This window comes from Aspergillus brasiliensis (assembly GCF_001889945.1).
Source record: "Aspergillus brasiliensis CBS 101740 unplaced genomic scaffold ASPBRscaffold_2, whole genome shotgun sequence".
NCBI lineage: Eukaryota > Fungi > Ascomycota > Eurotiomycetes > Eurotiales > Aspergillaceae > Aspergillus > Aspergillus brasiliensis.
In genome coordinates, this window is record NW_027137443.1 from 672,356 (window position 1) to 685,688 (window position 13,333).

Sequence of the window (13,333 nt, forward strand, 5' to 3'; positions counted from 1 at the left end):
CAGCATCTTCTTCCCCTCCGTCGCCTTACCCAGATTCACAGCTTGATCGGCCCAAAATGCGGCCCATTTTGCTCTCCGGCCATGTGCGTTTCGCCTATACCCACACCCCCCGAACGCGATGATGGTCGCCTCAGGGAGCTAGGAAAATGATATAAAAATTGGGAAATACAAAGACAATAAGGACGGGTTGCTGATTGATTTTTCTGCTTAATAGGAACGGTCCCTGAACCAAATCAAGTTCAACCGCGATGGCGATCTTATCTTCTCCGTGGCTAAGGATAAAATTGTGTGCGCCTGGTGGTCGGCCAACGGCGAGCGACTCGGTACCTACAACGGACACCAGGGTGCTATCTGGACGGTCGATGTGAGCCCGAACACTCAGATTCTGGCAACCGGTTCGGCAGACAACACGGTGCGACTATGGAACGTGAAGACCGGCGAGTGCATCAAGGTGTGGGACTTCCCTACGGCCGTCAAGCGGGTCGAGTTCACCCCCGATGGAAGCAGACTCTTGGCTGTGACGGAGAAGCGTATGGGTTTCTTGGGTACCATTGCGGTGTTGGATATCAACTACGGCGAGAACTTGACGGAGCAGGCTGAGGAGCCTAGCTTGCGCATCACCTGCACAGAGAGCAAGGCTACGGTTGCGGGCTGGAGTTATATGGGCAAGTACATCATTGCCGGTCACGAAGACGGCAGTGTCAGCCAGTACGATGGAAAGGTGCGGAGAAGACTTGCATTTTGCTATGCGTTCGCGGAGGTTAGATGCTAACTTGATGATGACAGACCGGTGAGCAGCTGGAGAACGTCCAGGCCCACGAGTTCGACCACCAGATCAACGACATCCAGTTCTCCTCCGACCGCACCTACTTCATCACTGCCTCCAAGGACAAGTCCGCCAAGGTACATAAGCTTGCTACTATTCGTTTCAGCTCGAACTGAATGCTAACTCTATTCAGCTCATGTCTTCCCGTAACCTCGCCATCCTCAAAACCTACGTTGCCGACACTCCCCTCAACAGCGCCACCATTACGCCCAAGAAGGACTACGTGATCCTGGGAGGTGGTCAGGCCGCCATGGATGTCACCACGACCTCGGCCCGCCAGGGTAAGTTCGAGGCTCGTTTCTACCACAAGATCTTCGAGGACGAGATCGGTCGTGTCCGCGGTCACTTCGGTCCCCTCAACACAGTCCACATCCACCCCGCCGGTACTGCCTACGCCTCTGGAGGAGAGGACGGTTACGTTCGTGTGCACCACTTCGACAAGTCCTACTTCGACTTCATGTACGAGGTCGAGCGCGAGCAGCTGAGGAAGTGAATGTGAAGCGAGTGTGAAACGAAAGTTGTTTAGTTTTTCTTTTTTTTTACTCCCTTCCCCCCACTACCTACTACCTACCCTACCAGTTTTTTAAAAACACGCATCGTGTGTGTATGTGTTCATGAGGCGAAGATGATATCATTTTTCTCCTTTTTACTTACTACAAAAGAAACGAAAAAGTAGCAAGGACAGGCAGCACGGCGGTACGAGAAAGACCTCGGGGCGATTCCAGGGCATGAGTTCTTTTTCATCATTTCTTAACCATGATAAAGTCGGAGTTGGTACCATTTGCTTTTCTGGTCGCTTTCTTGTGTCCTAATAAAAGAAACTACATTGCTTCATTCCTTGTATTTCGTACGTGTAACGGTCTAGTTGCATAGATGTATGGTATAGATATAGTAGTATCGTTTAGATTAGTTTGATTCTATTTTTTCTTTATTGATCCTTGCTCAACTTGCAACTTAATGTTCTATCTCTCGAGTACTAAACCATACTCTAGAAACACAAAAGACCCGCAAACTGCACAATTTCTATCAATATGTATGATCTTTTTCTTTCGCTTTTCCATCTTCCCCAAAGATCATATATCCCTCCCCCTCATAAACAAAATACCAGGCCAGCGCTCTTCCGACCAGCAGAAACCACAAAACAGCGGGGAATGGAGGGGGGATAATAAAGTAAGAATCATGGGATCTCATTCATAACGTAACATCCGAAAAAGTCTCTCGAAAAGGAAAAAAGGTAATAGTAAGTGAACCCGGGGCATGACCGAAAAAGAAACCTCATAAGAAAAAAGCCGTCGAAAGAGTAAAAAGAAAAAGCGATTATTCAATCATCGATACTTTTTTACTCCCCATTCCCCCCAAGAAAAAGCCGCGGGCTCACCCCCGGTCAATTTACTTCTTCTTAGGGAACTTCTCCTGTCCGATGCCCGCACCCCTCAGCTTAACGTTCAACACGCGCTCCATGGCACTGAGGACCTTCTGGTCCGGAGCGGCGGTACCGCGCTCGAAGTCCTGAACAACGGTGATGGTGGTGTTGCACTTGGTGGCGAGTTCCTTCTGAGTCATCTTGTAGCCTTCCTCGTTTCGGCGCTTCTTGATCGCATCCGCCACCTGGTAGCCGACGGTCTTGGGCTTGACGATGTCGTCGCTGCGGTCGACCTTGGTCAGGTGCTGGCCTTCGGGGGCACCGGAGCGTCCGGCCTGTTCAGTTTTTGTTAGCCTCGCTCTTTCTCTCTCTTTTTTCTTCCTCGCTAAATCAAGTTGAAGGGTAAATAAGTGGTATAACTTACACTGTTACCAGTAGCATACTTCTTCTCAGTACCGATAACGAGACCCTGACGCTGGGCGGCGTTCAAGGCGCTCTTACCCTTGACGACGGTCTCGCGGGTGGCAGGGCCACCACGGTGCTTGGTTCCAATGCGCGTAACAGAGTCCCACTCGCTCATTTTGAAGATGGTTGAGAAGTTGGTGATAAGAAGGAGGTTCTAGCGGTGATGGTGGGTTGATTAAGGGGTGTGGTGTGGGTGGAGGATGTGAGGGTGGCGGTGTGTGAGTGTCAAGATCGATCGCGTGAGGTGTGTCGTAAGGAGGGATGTTCAAGGCCCGCTGAATTTATATCGACGCCACGGAAGCTTCTCGAGCCCTGGGATGGCGGAGTCAGAGGGGCGGTATGCGCTAGTCTGCTTTGGGTTAGGGCTGCTGACATCATGGATCGGCCAATCTTTCCCCGTACGTTGCCCGATTGTTGGCTGGCTTTGCTTGGGGGTGTTTGTTTATGGTGAGTCAGAGTGAGTCGATTGTCTGGGATTATTGATTATGGGGTGTAGGTGGTCGTACTTGTATTTGGTGCTGATTAGAAATCTGTCTGCTTGGGTGGTGTTGCTTGGTTGGGATTGTCGTGCTGGTTCCATGGCGTATTACTATATCTGGAAGTAGAGTTGAGTTTTGTATACTGATAAGAGTATAAGTCTCAGGTAAAAAGAAGAAAATTGTAACAGTATATAACAATTGACTAGTGTCCCCTTGTCATGATAGTATGTACACGTTTACTTAGTGCTCTCGATGGAATGTCTAGTTTGTGTAAAGACATAAACATGCTCATCATTGTGTATCCCAGCTGATATACTAATGCAGTATGATTCCGTGGTCGAGCACACAGGATGTCCTCATCCTGACGCTGTATCTTCTACGTCAGTACACGTGAACAATAATGTCTGGCAGAAAACCTCTTCAATCCTTAGAATCAACCTTCAAGATCAATCAACGAAAAAGCAAGGACGCCATCAAAGATGACCACCCACAAGCTCTCTCCGACTTCCGAGTCACATGCGTCGCTGATGCTGAAGGAATCTGTCCACAGGCCCTTTGATCTAATGTCAGATCTCCTCAAGCCTATCTGGCTCCGGGTGTTCAAAGACGAACGCTACAACATCAGGCGCCGTCTCTACGACAGGGCCAGACTATATGAGAAACACAGGCCAAGCAAGTGCAACATCCAAAGAGACTGGATCAAGCGCTACAAGGAGAACGAAGAGATAGAGTTCGCCCTCTTACAGCGAATTAACTGCCTGGCGAGGGTCAGATACCGAAATAGTATTGGGCCAGAAAATCCCTTCCAGCATGTCCCGGGGCCCTTGGATCCGAAACGTCAAGTCTCCCTTGCAGAAGAGCATTACTACCGGTGCCAAAAGACATGGAAAGCGTTGACCTATGACAAGCCGTCTGGCCCTATCATCGACGAGTTTGACTTCCTGCAGCATCACAGAAATGAAGAGGGGCAGACCCTGGCCTGGGAGGAGGACAAAATCATGTGCGCCTCGCTCGGTGGCTGTTGTGGTCGCCGATGTAGATGCTGCGAGAGACCTCTACGGCACTATCTCTTGCCTGAGGGTGGCCAGAAGGAAATGATTGGATTCTATGGCCACTGTACTGCCGAATGTGGTTGCTGCATGCGTTATCGAGGATTTTACCGACCAGATTCACGCCTCAAGGCCCTTGATCCCGAACTGGCATCGGATATTTCAAGCTATTTCCACAGCTCTTATGTTGAAGAGAATTAGAGGGCTGGTGGGGATGAGGTTACTCGATGGATAACTTGCCTTGCTAGTTTTGGTTTCTGTCATCTATTGAGCTGTTGATTTGCTGCAGTGCAAGGTGGTAGCCAATGGGCACCCACGCTGCCAACATCGATTTAGTTGCGATTCAGGTTGCTTTGTTTATTGAAGGTGCTTAGGCGTCACGGGAACGGTCTTTACGCTCAGTAGACACTTAGGTATTGTTGCTGTGGAAGAGAATAAATTTGGGCAGTCCATTCCAGCCTAGGAGAGCAACTTGTTCCGTAAGGGAGACATTCTGAGACCCAGATCGCGATGCACTCCAGGTATCTTGACATCAAGTCTATACGTGTATGACTATATATCAACCGAATGAAGCTAAAAATTTCGAGTCCCACTTAAATGAGCCACCCCTTATTAAGAGTAGGGTTTCAAAGGGTCGTAGTTAGTGACAGGTGTCTTGTTGAAACCCCTAGTAATACTCTGGATAGCCGGAGAATGCCTGTGGCGAGAATTCGCAGGGATCAAATTCTCATTTATGTACAAGACATGCAATGTTAGTATAAGCTCCGATCATCACCCTGAAAAAGTAGACAAGGTGGGTTCTTCAACCGAAACCCATTCAGGAACCGATGTCTCAAAAGGGCGCCTGTAATATGGTGATGCCTGAAATGACAAGACCGACTAAATTCTCGGAGCCAATGAGCGGCAAGCAGCCCACCATTGGGACTGGAGGCCTCAGGTACCAACCTGACTAGCAAGTACAAGGAGAACCAACTGGCGGGCCTGCCATGCCGTTACATTATTCATTCATTATCGATTGCCTCCGTCCACTCGTTCCATCCCATCCGTCTCTCTGTCTCATTCTTTCAACCCTGTCTTTCACTGTCTTCGTTTGATCTGCATATCTGCAAAGCTTGATACCTTCTTGTTGTGTGCTTTTCCGTTCTATCCACTCCACGAGCATGGCGTCCCAGTCCGACTTCTTCTCGGCTATGACCAACCGGTCGCTCCGCAACGTCCGATCGGTAGGATGCCCTCCCCTGTCAGCAGCACTCAGTAAACCGAGTTGCTCTGTCTGATCTTCAATCATGCACCTTGCTGACATCCTTCGGCCCACCAGGAGCTCGAGTTTCTCGCAGATGCATCAGTTATTACACCGCAACAGCTCTCATCCATCCTATCGCAACTACCGAGGGACGATGAACGCAGCAGAGCCCCCGTGCCTCAGCAGCAGCCACCAGTGCAACAACCACCTGTCATCGCCCAGCAGCCTCCTGCCCCATACTCTCCTCCTACGAACCAATTTGCAAACACTACCTTGAACGAGAAGGCCACTTATCAGCAGCCGCCTCCGCAGCAGTACTCAACCCCGCCTGTTCCGCCACCTGCTTATCCCCAAGCTCCACCGGTACTGTCTATCGCTTCAGCGCTCTATGCGTACACTCCGACGGACCCCGGAGATTTGGCTCTGCAGCCACACGATCGTATTCAGGTCTTGGAGCACATGAATGCCGACTGTAGGGCTGCCGTACCCCTTGTGTGCCACTCCCTTGCTAACAGCGATCTATAGGGTGGCGTGGTCGTAATGAGCGCACCAACCTCGAGGGTATCTTCCCTCGGAGCTACGTGAACGTGCTAAATGAAAAGGCCGTTTCGTCTCCTCCCCCGACTAACTATGGAAATATGCCTCTGGAAGTTAGCCAGAGTGGCTCGACGCCCCCCGGTGAAGAGGGCAAGAAGTCCAAGTTCGAGGAACAGGGCAAGAAGTTTGGCAAGAAGATGGGCAATGCCGGTACGTCTCAAGCAAAGCGCGCTCGATCACAATAGGATTGATGCGCCCGAACATTTCACGTCTGGGGCCATTATATACTGACAACTACATCTAGCTATCTTCGGTGCCGGTGCTACGATGGGTTCGAACATTGTCAACAGCATCTTCTAGATGTGTAGGCCAGTCGTAATTCAGTTTGCTTCACACTTGTGGTTTAAATGCTGGTCAGAGAGGCGCTTTTTGATGTTTTATTTCACTCACCCTCATTTGCTCATGGGAACGGCGTTGGTGGTTCACTTCATTATTATTGGCAAAACCGTTTAGTTCGGGTCAATTGGGATAGCGCGTCGCAGGCTACTTGGGTTAATGGTGAAAGCATTTTAGTCATAGAAGTAACTGGGATGTGTCTTTCCAACCGAATTATGGACAGGCGTTGCTCTTACGTATCTGTCCTCGATTGCGGGTTTACCGCTACCGTAGTCTCCGCCAGGAAAGATGTTACTCTACCCCAACTCATTCTCGCTTTCTTTCCCATTAGTTCCACGGTGATTTTCAGCTCTCGGCGCTTAAGCTTTTCTCATTTTTACTGTGTCCTGCGATGCTAGGCCTCCAAGGTTAAATCAATCTCGCCCTGGTATGAGAAACGACGATCGACTCCTCTTAGCGCCGACGACCATGGTACGCCACAACGATATATCCACTTACAGACAGCCTACAATCCTTATGCATAATAAAAGCGCTTAGCTACTTAGTGTTGGATTCAATTCTCGTCCACGATTCGTGGACACCGCTCAAACCGCCGGAATGCAAGATGAGCTGGTGTTTCGATCGAGTCCGCGCGGGGCTGTGAACAGGCGACAAGGCTGAGCTGCAGCTATCCTGGGGGGCTGGATGTTGGGAAATATAGGATATATATTTGATCCAGCTATATATTCCTTTCCACTGATGTTTTAGAGGCATGATTATAAGCTTTCTTGTCAGACTGTCTGTCATATTGAGTGCCTCGCTATGCTGTGGCATCTATCGCTCATTACTATAGTAATAATACTTCCCGGGGCTTTGGCCACCGGCTGGGATGACTTTGCCGATGATCTTGCTACCGACTTGGTATGTTGCCTTTCTCACGAATATTCTAGACCGGTTTTAGTAACGTTGTTATCTAGGCACCCCTTATATCCCTATTTGGTGAACGGCTTAGCAAGCAGTTCTTGTCTGAATCAACCAGTATATTAGACAACTTTCTTTTCTCTGTAGCCCCATTGGGTATCTTGACGGCCGTGGTGTCCGTCATTCGTGTTTGCGGGAATTCGTCTCTCCGCGCGTTTATAGGAAGGGCTCAAGAGGGCCCTGGTGAAGCTGAAAATGAACTCTTGTCGTGTGTTTCCGAGACAACTGCGGAGATGTTCAACAATGGAGGAATCTCTAGGGTATTCGGGAGACCTCGGCTGCTAGAGGTCATTGCTTGGGAGGAAACAGATCCTCAGACGAAAGAGTGCTCCTACCGGTTTGGAACTCTCCGTGACGCACTCCGTGAGGGTGCTTGGTTGGCGGGCAAAGGAAGTTGGATTCTTGATGAGAAGGAATACTTGCCTGAGCTCGACATCCCGAATCTGTCCCTGAACAAGGGAATTGAGAAGAGCAGCCAGGGCTGGTTCTATGCTGCTGCTGTGTTGGGGCTAGGTCTGCAAGTTGGTGAGTTGATGCTGGCACGGTATTGCACGTCGTCTAGACTGACCAGGTACATTAGGGGTCATTGTATACGCTGCAATAACTGTCTACCTCTTCCCACTACAGTTCAAAAAGGACGGAAGCATCGTCGTAAGCTATGCTTTCCCGCTGTTTTCCCTAGGGTCTATCTTCCTTTGTATCGGAATGTTTCTGTGCGCCTTCATCATCGAGCGCTCATCTACCGAATGCTACATTCGGCCTGCAATGCCCAGCAAGATATACTGGCTGCAACCCGGAGGACAAGATGTCGGTGACCAGGTCTTTGGCGCTTTTCTTGGTGTCAGCGAGGGTCCTAATTCTAAGGCAACTGAAGACCTATTGTATATCAAATCAGTCAGAAGTCCTGGAATTTTTGGAAAAGGTCCCTTACTCATGTTTACTGTGATTGTTACGCTTATTGGGTTCGTCATCCAGTTTGTCGGTATCCGAGGGCTACATGCCTCTGTTGTTTTGGCAGAAATGGGCGCTACTCTCCTAATGTCCATCGTCAGAGCCTGCCTGCGGACCAAAAGGTCCGGGTCAGACGAGAACCGTCTGACAGCTGAAGAGCGTCATCTTGTGTCCTACAATGAGCAAGAGCTAGACTGCTTTGCGTTCCATCTTGAGCAAGTCAGATCATTTGGTTTAGTCTCGAGCCCACCACATAGATCTCGAGCTCAGTCGACAACCTCGTCAGCTGCTGCATCAACGCAAACTCCGAGTCAGACACCCGGTCTTGGAACAAAGCTTATAAGGACAAGGGCTCAGCTAGCCCGTCTTACATCTAACCCCGACAAAGAGTCCAGCTTAGCTTGGGATGGCCTTCCGGTCAGGCAGAGGGCTCAAAAACTGGCCGACACGATAGAAAGGACAATGAATTTGGTAACAAGCTGGAAAAGCATGACTGGTGACACCGTTAGCTTCGACCTCCTGCTCACCTGCCAGTCCCTTAACAAGGGCGTTTTCAATCCTGCGCTGGAAACATACACCATTAATCTCTACAGATCAGAAGATACCTTGTTATGGAAGATTGATGTGAACGAACTCGAGGCAGTCTTAGGACTATGGACATGGTCTCTTCTAAAGTCAGACTCGAAATGGCTCCAGACTGGACTTGATCGCGCTGTTGGATTGACCAAGTCTGAGGCTATGGCAGAAGAAACAGACCTGTATTTCCATAAATGGATTTACCGCCATACGGACGCCAGGATGGCTTCGTCCAAGACCGTGTCATTCGGCAGCGAACTCTTCGGGCTCTATTCGGATAAGAACCCTGGGAGCAAGGAAATCCTCGTCGTGAAAACGCAGAATAATCTGGAGACCATGGCTGCTCAGGATATCTATATTCATTTTCTTCGAAGCGTCCTTCAAGACTTCGAAACAATTGGCGGCGACGTGGATGTGCGTCCAGGCTCACAAAACGGCTACATCTCATACAGCAGCCATCTCGACGAGTTGGTGGCCTGTTTCGAGTCTGGAGACCTCGGTTCAAGAGAAGATGCTCTCCTCTGCATCGTTCCGGTCCTGAAAGCTCGAAACCTTCTACCGGAGCTTGCTGCAGACTCGCACAGGGTGAGAGCGCAAATCGAAAGACATGTTTCCAACGATAACTGGACGGAAGCATTCTCTATTGCTCGCTGGCTCTGCGAGCGTTCTTATGGTGATGAGTTCGAACGTTCCGTCTACGAGCTTGGCTACCTCTGCCAGCGTGCAATCACACATAACGAGGACACTGTTCGAAGAGAGGCTCTCGACATTATACTTTCTCTGCTTCAAGATGATCCAAGATTGGCATTTTCAAGCGGTATGAGAAGCTCCCGACCGACAGACTGGATGAAGTCCCAGTCCCAGAAGGCCTGGTGGATCAAATTCACTCGACAGCTCGGTTGGATCGTGTGGCACATTGCCGACAATAAGGCCGATAGACACCCGATAAAGATGCAACTGGAATCTCTAGGAGGTTATGGAGCCCTAGACCTACAAGGAGTGGTCTGCAACGATGACCAAGAGAAGCGAAAGTGTGCTGAAGAAACTGTTCTTGGTTGGCTGACGCACGGAGTGGACATCGTATTTGAGAGGCAAGTCCCTGGCGAGGAAGACCAGCTTTGCCTCGAATGGGCCCTACAAAACGCACAGGAAGCTCTCGGTCATTGGCTTTTATACAGGTGGGCTGAGGTCGGCAAGCTTTATGGGGCAATGACGCAGAAGGCCTTCGTTTTCGCAGCACGATGCGGTTCGGATTCAGCGATACAAGCACTAAGACGACACGGAGCAGACATCAACAGTCAGGAGTATGAGGGATATACGGCGCTTCATGAGACTGTCGGCAACCAGGAACTAGAGGCAGCAAAGAAACTGCTCGCCAACGGTGCAAATGCGAACCTGGGCATGAAGTCTAATGGCATAACTCCACTGGGCATATCTGCCAGTCATGGAGATGAATCGATGACTCTTGTGCTTCTACAGTATATGGCTAATATTGAGCACAAAGACTCTCAAGGGTTTAGCGCTCTTCACCTTGCCGTTCGACACAATCAGCTGGCCGTCACACGATTGCTTATTGAGAAGGGCGGAGATATCGAGAGTGCCGCCGGCGATGGCAGGACGCCTCTCACCTACGCCGCAATCGATAATAATGAAGAAATGGTCGAGCTTCTCCTGAAATACGGGGCAAATGTCAACTCTGGGGATGCTTGTGGCTACACGCCGTTGATGCTAGCCGTGCGTTCATTTGCATCCGAAAAAGTCATTCGTCTGTTGCTTGATAACAAGGCCAACATTCACCGAGTGAACAATAGTGGTATGACCGCTCTCGACGAGGCTAAAGAAAGCGAACGCTTAGACATAGTGGCAATCTTGGAAGCCACACACAAGACCATGGCGCCGGAAGGAAGGTCATAGACGGCTTACGTGTATACTACAAGGGCCTGTTTATAGAGGGAGCTGTGTTAAGATGATCGCAAAAGCCTGGCGTTCGTTTGATTCTTCTTCAAAGTGGGAAATTAATAGGATATTGCTATACTACGGCACGTGCGGTATGAAGAGGATCAATATCCAATCCCCTCTTCATCTGGCTGTTCCCCTCACTTCGAACACGCTCCACCATCGTGTCATCCAGACACGAATGTTTCTTGTCTGGGCTCTGGGATTGGGGTTTGGCTTCCTCCCGAGCGCTAAAGCGTCAACCAATAATGTTTGTTAACACGCGGGGGCTTTCTGTGGGCGTCACACATCAGAGCTATCAGAGGCGTTCTCTAAGCGCCCTCGTCGATCACCGTGCAGTAGCTCTGCTTGGTCGGCGGTCACAGCTCATCCCGGTTGACCTCCTCATTTTCGCTGGAGTCGCATATTGTCAGACAATTTAAAACAAGATGCGTCTGCTCTCACTTGGATCAATCCCTTCCAGATTTGATCTTCTTTCGTTCATTATCCGGTGCTCCAACTCGCGAGCGCACCGTATCCTTATCAACCCTGCCTGAGAGCCCATGAAACTTCTATACCTCTCCATACAACATTCTACCCCACACTTATAGTCTCAGTCAGGACAAAGTATCTTCTCGGTCAATAATAGTGATTGACTTTGAGCCATCATGTCCGAGCAAGTTGTGTATCCGCCTCCTCCAAGCCAAGCGCCTTCTTTTCCTCGTAGGTTCCCCTTTCTACGCGCTATCGCCATTGAATGCTGATCAGCCCATTCTATAGCCCCGCCAAATGGCGCCGGTATGATATCTTGGATAGTATCTTCTGCCTTATTCTCCAGCTAATAAGTTGTCCAGCATATCAACCACCACCCCAAGTCCCTTCGAACTTTCCTCCCCCGAACCTTAGTTTTCCTCCCCCTCCACAACAGCCTGTTTCTTCGAACGAGGACAAGGCTGATGTTTCGCCAATCTCTTCTTCGAGTCCATCAGCCCCACCGATCAATGAGAAGGCGAGCTATATAGCTGAGAATGCACAGTCATATGCTGCCAACTCGGCCATGTTCAGTCCATGGGAAGCTCAGCAAACACCACCACAAGGACCAGGCCTCACACGAGCGCAAACAGACGCAACTCTCGCCAGTAGAATTGCTCCGAAGAACTTTGTAGGGGCAATGTCAACCTATGCGGACGATGTAGGGACTTTCAATGGTGGCAGCTACAGGGTCAGTCATCGGGACACGAACACACTCTTGACCATTCAGCTAGCAGTGGGATGCCCCATACAGGCGAGACCGGGTGCGTGCCGACCTAACCCCTGTCATTAGCTTCAATAAAATGCTAATACTTTCGCATACGACAGGCGTTATGATCGCAATGTCTCCCTCTATGTCCCTCAGAGGCTCGCTTTCGTTTGGATGGATGAAAGCGCTTGCAGGGGGCCAATTAGCCCGGTCAACATACACCGGTCCTGGAGAACTGCTGATTGCGCCTTCCATTCTTGGTGACGTTACCGTCCTCCGCGTCGATGGTACAAGAGATTGGACCGTTGGCAAAGATGCATTCCTTGCCTGCACGACGGGCGTCAAGATTGAATTCAAAACCCAGGGACTTATGAAGGGTGTATTCTCCGGTGAAGGTTTCATCGTGTTCAACTTCAGCGGCGCCGGACTGGTGTGGATGCAGAGCTTCGGGGCGATTGTCAAGAAAGAGGTATGTGGATTCACGCCATTTAGCCTGTTGCACATGGCCCCGTTGACACACAATGAATGTATTCATACTAATGGGACGTTCAGCTCGCTGATGACGAAACGTACTACGTGAATAACGGCCATCTAGTGGCATGGAACTGCCGCTACAAGATTGAACGAGTTGCTTCAGGTGGTATTATTTCTAACTGGACTGCAGGTGAGGGACTTGCGTGTAGGTTCACGGGGCCTGGCACGGTATATATGCAGACACGCAATGTGTCTTCCTTCGTTGCCCATCTGGGCACCAGTCTCGCCAAAAGCTGAAAGCGCAGACGTGATGATCTGCTGCGCTTATTACGATCGCTGTCATTCCTTTCTGATTTTCCTTGTTCTTGTGGCTGCTTTGGCTTGATATATTTACCTTGCTATATACCTAACACGTATCTGTATCTACGCATGTGCTCTCTACGAAATCGAATTTTGCATAGTCACAACATTGGATATCTTCTGTCTCTTCTTTTGGGTAGTTTGCATGACTCTGACGGCCTCGATCGCTTCCTCAAAGTGGAGCAGAGGCCAGCGAGAATCTGCTTCATCTGCTTTGCCGCTAGCACACGTGAAGAGCCGGAGTTTAGGTCATACCAATCCATTTACCTATCATGCCATGCTAAGAAATCTTCACTTCGTCTCTCTCGCCTCTTCCCTTTTTTTTATCCCTTGCACCCCGAAACCGACCCATCGAAAACCAAGATTGGATGGATCAATCCCATAACGTTCATCATCCACATGTTCACATAAGAAATGGAATGCAAAAAGGATAAGGAAAAAAGAAGAAATCTTTGTATACGAAAAAGGCGGGGGAAACA

General features: G+C 49.8%; 7 protein-coding genes across 7 annotated transcripts; 5 read left to right on the top strand and 2 right to left on the bottom strand.

Annotated features, from left to right (window-relative positions):
• Positions 1-56: 56 nt before the first annotated feature.
• Positions 57-1,319, top strand: tif34 (translation initiation factor eIF3 subunit i; the record flags this gene model as incomplete). Its single annotated transcript, XM_067617132.1, has 4 exons — positions 57-83; positions 215-721; positions 787-903; positions 960-1,319. The coding sequence occupies 4 exons, from the start codon at positions 57-59 to the stop codon at positions 1,317-1,319; spliced, it is 1,011 nt and encodes a 336-aa protein (XP_067482884.1).
• A 493-nt stretch (positions 1,320-1,812) lies between these two features.
• Positions 1,813-2,112, bottom strand: ASPBRDRAFT_37926 (uncharacterized protein). Its single transcript, XM_067623834.1, has one exon. The coding sequence runs from the start codon at positions 2,015-2,017 to the stop codon at positions 1,853-1,855; it is 165 nt and encodes a 54-aa protein (XP_067482885.1). The 5' UTR covers positions 2,018-2,112; the 3' UTR covers positions 1,813-1,852.
• Positions 2,082-2,903, bottom strand: mbf1 (multiprotein-bridging factor 1). The gene is made up of 2 exons (XM_067621664.1): positions 2,614-2,903; positions 2,082-2,524 (listed from the first exon to the last, which is right to left on the bottom strand). Exons 1-2 carry the CDS (start codon positions 2,767-2,769, stop codon positions 2,216-2,218), a joined length of 465 nt encoding a protein of 154 aa, XP_067482886.1. The 5' UTR covers positions 2,770-2,903; the 3' UTR covers positions 2,082-2,215.
• Positions 2,833-3,105, top strand: ASPBRDRAFT_117507 (uncharacterized protein; the record flags this gene model as incomplete). The annotated part of the gene is made up of 2 exons (XM_067617100.1): positions 2,833-2,868; positions 2,914-3,105. Coding segments are annotated over 2 exons (228 nt in total), but the record flags the coding sequence as incomplete, so codon positions are not given.
• A 438-nt stretch (positions 3,106-3,543) lies between these two features.
• Positions 3,544-4,693, top strand: ASPBRDRAFT_37929 (uncharacterized protein). Its single transcript, XM_067623835.1, has one exon. It carries the CDS (start codon positions 3,613-3,615, stop codon positions 4,381-4,383), a length of 771 nt encoding a protein of 256 aa, XP_067482888.1. The 5' UTR covers positions 3,544-3,612; the 3' UTR covers positions 4,384-4,693.
• A 649-nt stretch (positions 4,694-5,342) lies between these two features.
• ASPBRDRAFT_191857 (SH3 domain-containing protein) lies at positions 5,343-6,322 on the top strand (the record flags this gene model as incomplete). Its single annotated transcript, XM_067620415.1, has 4 exons — positions 5,343-5,405; positions 5,501-5,897; positions 5,951-6,172; positions 6,267-6,322. 4 exons carry the CDS (start codon positions 5,343-5,345, stop codon positions 6,320-6,322), a joined length of 738 nt encoding a protein of 245 aa, XP_067482889.1.
• A 5,126-nt stretch (positions 6,323-11,448) lies between these two features.
• Positions 11,449-12,791, top strand: ASPBRDRAFT_51365 (uncharacterized protein; the record flags this gene model as incomplete). Its single annotated transcript, XM_067626712.1, has 5 exons — positions 11,449-11,503; positions 11,561-11,578; positions 11,635-12,075; positions 12,140-12,489; positions 12,573-12,791. The coding sequence occupies 5 exons, from the start codon at positions 11,449-11,451 to the stop codon at positions 12,789-12,791; spliced, it is 1,083 nt and encodes a 360-aa protein (XP_067482890.1).
• Positions 12,792-13,333: the final 542 nt, after the last annotated feature.

What these genes read in the sequence shown, in the direction of transcription:
- ASPBRDRAFT_37929 (XM_067623835.1), top strand. Translation starts at nt 3,613, where the DNA reads ATGACCACCCACAAGCTCTCTCCGACTTCCGAGTCACATGCGTCGCTG.
- ASPBRDRAFT_37926 (XM_067623834.1), bottom strand. Translation starts at nt 2,017, where the DNA reads ATGAGATCCCATGATTCTTACTTTATTATCCCCCCTCCATTCCCCGCT.
- mbf1 (XM_067621664.1), bottom strand. Translation starts at nt 2,769, where the DNA reads ATGAGCGAGTGGGACTCTGTTACGCGCATTGGAACCAAGCACCGTGGT. An exon ending in AGTATGCTACTGGTAACAGT is followed by an intron (nt 2,525 to 2,613) that starts GTAAGTTATACC and finishes AAAACTGAACAG; the next exon opens with GCCGGACGCTCCGGTGCCCC.